This window comes from Salminus brasiliensis, chromosome 15, assembly GCF_030463535.1.
Source record: "Salminus brasiliensis chromosome 15, fSalBra1.hap2, whole genome shotgun sequence".
Classification (NCBI taxonomy): domain Eukaryota; kingdom Metazoa; phylum Chordata; class Actinopteri; order Characiformes; family Bryconidae; genus Salminus; species Salminus brasiliensis.
Genome location: NC_132892.1, coordinates 32,966,520 through 32,971,931, shown reverse-complemented (window position 1 = coordinate 32,971,931; position 5,412 = coordinate 32,966,520). Strand labels below are relative to the sequence as shown.

The 5,412-nt window shown below is 40.5% G+C and overlaps 1 protein-coding gene across 1 annotated transcript in view; it reads right to left on the bottom strand.

Moving 5' to 3' along the window:
• metrnlb (meteorin like, glial cell differentiation regulator b) overlaps positions 1-4,825 on the bottom strand; it is an 11,639-nt gene extending 6,814 nt beyond the window's left edge. Inside the window, exon 1 of the mRNA XM_072657692.1 lies at positions 4,526-4,825. Coding sequence (XP_072513793.1) covers positions 4,526-4,641 — 116 coding nt within the window. The 5' untranslated portion in view covers positions 4,642-4,825. The remainder of the gene's footprint in view (positions 1-4,525) is intronic.
• Between the last annotated feature and the right edge of the window lie 587 nt (positions 4,826-5,412).

The following is a 5,412-nucleotide window of genomic DNA, read 5'->3' as shown; positions in this document are numbered from 1 at the left end:
AAATACATATATAACTAACAAACTAACTAAATACATAACTAAATACATAGCTAACTAATTAAACAACCAAATAAATAAATACATAACTAAATAACTAACTAACTAAATACATAACTAACTAATTAACTAAACAACCAAATAAATAAATAAATACAGACATAAATAATTACCAAAATATATAAATAAATAAACATACATAACTAAATAAATAAATACACTCATATATAACTAACAAACTAACTAAATAACTAAATACATAACTAAATAAACAAACAAACAAACAAACAAACAAACAGGCAGCTTTACAGGAAAAGAAAAAAACTCCTACACAGTCATTTCTATTGGTCCATTCAGCATGAAATTCTGATACAGTGTAAAGAACAACTGCCAGATTCACACTATGGAGAAAAGAGATCCACATATTATATTATTATTATTTATTTATTTCCTTTTTTTGAAAAGATAAAAATGCACTAGTGGTGCCAGCTTTTTTATTTATCAGTTTTACCCAGTTTTTGGACGTGAGCACACAGTAACACTCATCTACCCACCCAGAGAGAGAGGGAGGCCTATTGTGCTCTCTCAGGCTCTGGCTGCTGACGGCAGACACCATAAAGAAGTGGCAGAGTTTTAACTAACTGCTAACTCCTCTAAAACTAGCGTCTACCGGTCTTTTTATAGCAGGGGGACGTCTGACCGTGTCGCGTGACGTCTTCGTACAGTAGCAGAACCCGAAACTGACCCTAGACCCTGAAAGCGGCTGATCAAAGCGGCCCGGCGGCTTCACTTCACTTCAGTGCAGTTTCAGCGGGACGGCGGCGTCTTTCACCTCCGTGCCTCCGGGTCAGATCCAGGGTGAGGCCGGCTCGACACAGCCTTTATAGACTCCGGGTCTTAAAGATTAACCAGCGCTAAGAGCCTGTGTTTGTTCTTACATTAATAACAAACCTGACGTGGACTGCTGCCGTCCTCTACAGCTAAACTCCCTTACCCAGGCAGTCAGGACATCAGGATATCTTTAATGTCCTGCAAAGACCTTGTATCTCCACTAATGATGTATTTGACTTTTTTTTTTTTTTTACTCCATAATATAAATCAGGCAGTTGTTGTTTACATTGTAGCAGAATGTTTTATGATGAACAGACCAACAGAAACGCTGCAAAATGACTGGGAATAAAATCTTTCTTCACTGACTTCCATTGAAAGTTTTTTTTCTTCTCCTGTAAAGCTGCTGTTTTGAAGATAAGGGCTTTTGTAGAAACTAACGGTACTTTAATGATAGTAGTAATTAATTGACATTAATTCTGTAATTTAGCTAATTTACACAGACCATTTTTAAGGCTGACATTTTTAACATATAATCTTAAAATATATTTATTTTTTTTTTCTTTGATTTCTTGAAAAAAAAAAAAAAAAAAAAAAAAAAAAAAAAATATATATATATATATATATATATATATATATATATATATATATATATTATGTTTAAGTTCATGTTTAGCTTTGCTAATTTTCCTTCCTGTTTTTTTCCAATTTTTCTTTAGTCAATTTTAATTCTTGGCCTTTTAAAAAACTCAATTTAATAATAATAACTAATAATAATTAATCAACACTTGTAAAGATAAAGTACTTCAAATGTCTCTCAAGCAGTGTCATAAAGACCCACTTTTGTTTCCATGAAGAAGCATGTTTGTAATATATACACTACATTGACAAAAGTATTGGGACACCTGCTCAATCATAATTGCTTCTTAAATCAAGGTTATTATTTTGTGCTATTATTTTATTATTATTATTATTATTATTATTATTATTCACACACACACACATACACATATATATATATATATATATATATATATATATATATATATATATATATATATATATATATATATATATAGCATTGCTGTGAGGATTGCATTCAGTGACAAGATCCTCTGGATGAAGCAATACCACCCATCCTTCCAGAATGCTGGGGGGCTTTACACCCCTTTAGCCCACGCCTGGCATTAGGCAGCATGGTGCCAATAGGTTCCCGTTTATCCGCTCTAGGGAGTCCTATTGTATTGGCAGTACTTCTCTACAGAGACTAGACAAGCTGTGTGTGTGCATTTGCACAGCAATGAATGCATCATTAGAAGGGGTGTCACACATTTTGACTGAATGTCCAAATATTTGTGAAGAGGGTGAAGTTGTCAAAAGGAGGGATCTTCTCACTCTTTCGCACGTCTCCCTGGTCCTTTATGAAACCACATGTGGTTCTGCTATGGAATCCCCTTTACTTTTAAGTGTCTACCAATCTGTAGAGCCTTAAAATGATCAATAACACGAGCAGCTCTCAGATCAGCTCTCCAGGTCCAGACCAGTGAACAAACGTCTGCATTTGCGTCAGCAGACAACCAGAACGTGCTCAACATCTGTGCTCCAGCCTGCGGTCGGGTAATTACAGGCACTAGCCTGTGATTTATCTGGAGATTAGATTACCGCCCCGTCCTCTCGGCTGCGACTGTCAAAATCCCACCATCAAAAACATGACCCCTAGGGGCCCGAAGCCTGCATGACCCCTAAATCCTTTCGATTCCAGCCGACTTGCTTTTAATCACTGTTATTAAATCATTATTCTGGAGGCAATTAAATGTAGGGGGCGGAGTCTGAAACCTGGCTACCAGAGGCCAGACAGGAGGTTGAAGGTCAGGGACTTCTAAAGCAAGTAGGTCTGTAATGTTGTCACCAAGAACCAGAATGCACTGCTCCCAGCTTTTAAACACAATTATCACCTAGCAACACCGTTGAAACTCCCTAGCAACCACTAAGCAATGCCATAACAACAGCAAAGCCTGTCACAATGATACGAATAAACTAGTAACACCCAACGGACCACAGATTACCACAGCATCCCCTTGCCCACACCTGAACAACCACCTGAGACACCATAGCAATTGACTACAACTCCCTAGCAACCACTAAGCAATGCCATAGCAACTGCAAAGCCTGTCACAATGATATGAATAAACTACTAACACCCGACTGACCACATAGAGTACCACAGCAACCCCTTGCCCACACCTGAACAACCACCTGAGACCCCATAGCAACTGATACAAGAATGATACAAACACAGTAGTAATGTCATAGTAAAAACATCAAAGCAACTGCCTTGCAAGACCCCAGCAACCACTAAGTAGCTCCATAGCAACCGTTATAGTTGAAATATCAGAATGATCACTTTCGGTGTGTACTGACCACTGCATATCGGGGCGGGGGGACACCCTACAAGACCTGCCCGATGTTTTGGTGGAGATGTTCTGACCCAGGCATCGTCTAGAACATCACAGTTGGGTTCTTGTCAAAGTGTCTCAGGTTCTTACGCTTGTCCATTTGTCCTGCTTCAGCACTTTTATCACCTTCAAGAACCGACTGTTCAGGATGCACTGAATCGATTCCTGAAGAATCATTTAACCAAATTGAACCGTGGTGAAATCTAAGATTTCAAGAATCATTTACTCAAACTGAATCACCTTCAGATTTCCTAAAGAATCACTTTATTGAATCAAATAAAGTTTTCATTATGCACTGAGCCCTTCCCTGAGGAATCATTTAACTGAATCAAATTGTGGTCAAATTTGAGAATACAAGATGCAACCGATAATGAATCATTTAATCAAACTAAAGCACAAAGTTGAGATTTTATAGGGCATTTGTTTGATTCAAATCAATTAATTGAACCAAATAACAGAGGAATTGAAGCTTTAATTATGCATTGAACAAATGTTTTCAAAAGACTCGTTTAATTGAATCATAGTAAAAAAAAAAAAACATGATGCAGTAATTTGACACTCAAAGAACCACTGATTTCTAAAACCTACAGAGTTTTAAGTTTAAGTTCCTTTATGAACTGAGCTGTTTTCAGAAGAATGGTTTAATCAAATGAAGGTGAAATCTGAGAACACACGATGCAGTGAGTCAATTCGTTTAATTGAAAACGAGTCATGGTGAAATCTAAGAATGCACTGATTCAATACCCATGGACTCATTTGATCAAACTGAATCAGGGCCAGATTTAAGATTTCGTGGAGCATGGAGTCGATTCCTAAAGCAGCGAATAGAATCTGAAAGAATCGTTTAATCAATTCGACTCATGGTGAAATTTGGGAATAAAGGGATTCAATGTCCAAAGAATCATTTAGTCAACTTGAGTCAGTGTCAGATTTAAGGTTTCATGGAAACATGGAGTCGATTCCTGAAGTATCACTCGATAAAGGACTATCTTTATCCTAAAGAATCGTTTAAATGGTTCGAATCAGGGCACAATTTAAGACCGAAGTGATTCGATGCCCAAAGAATCATTTACTCGGATCGACACTGAAGCTGAGGTTTAGGATTAATCTGGATCTGGGCTGTGTGTGTGTGTGTGTGTGTGTGTGTGTGTGTGTGTGTATATATGTGTGTGTGTGTGTGTGTGTGTGTATGTGTGTATATGTGTGTGTGTGTGTGTATGTGTGTGTGTGTGTGTGTGTCTTACCTCCCCCTCCAGCTGCACTGGTCGCTCGAGTACTGCGCCGCTCCGCTCCACACACACCCGGCCAGAAGCAGCACGAGCGCGCAAAAACACACCATCCTCCTCACCCTCATCTGCATAATATCACTCCGGTACACTCCGCTGCAGAGTGTGTGTGTGAGTGTGTGTGTGTGTGTGTGTGTGTATCCTTCAGCCCAAAGTCTTCATGCCGAGTCCTCAGCGCGCGCTGCTCCAACACAACAGAAAGTCCATTGCACCGCTACACAGACACAGAGCGCGCGACGACAAGAGTAAGAGTGTAGTGCATGCGTGTGTGCGCGCGCGTTACCTACAGACTAGAGGCACGCGCTTTCCTCGGCACAGGGCGGGGCAAAGGAAGACCGCGCCCACTGCACTCTTTTATTGGCTGCTGTCTCGCGCGCGCTTAGGTGTGCGTGGACCTGAAGGTGGTTATGTGTGCGCGCGCGCTGAACTCTCGGTCCTATAAACAGCCATATCGTATATACTGAACTGAGCAGTGTGTCTTCAGTCAGAACTCCAGAAACAGCGCGCGCGCGCGCGTGTGTGTGTGTGTGTGTGTCGCACGTACTGCGCGCGCCCGTCATTCCGATAGTCACTGAGCTTCACAACACGAGCACTGGAAAAACACAGAGAGACAGACAGACAGACAGATGGACATGCAGATGGACAGACAGGCATATGGAGAGACAGACAGACAGACAGATGGACATGCAGATGGACAGACAGGCATATGGAGAGACAGGCATATGGACAGACACAGGCAGATGGACAGACAGGCGTATGGACAGACACAGACAGGCAGACAGATGGACAGGCAGGCAGACAGGCATATGGACAGACACAGAGAGGCAGACAGACAGGTATATGGA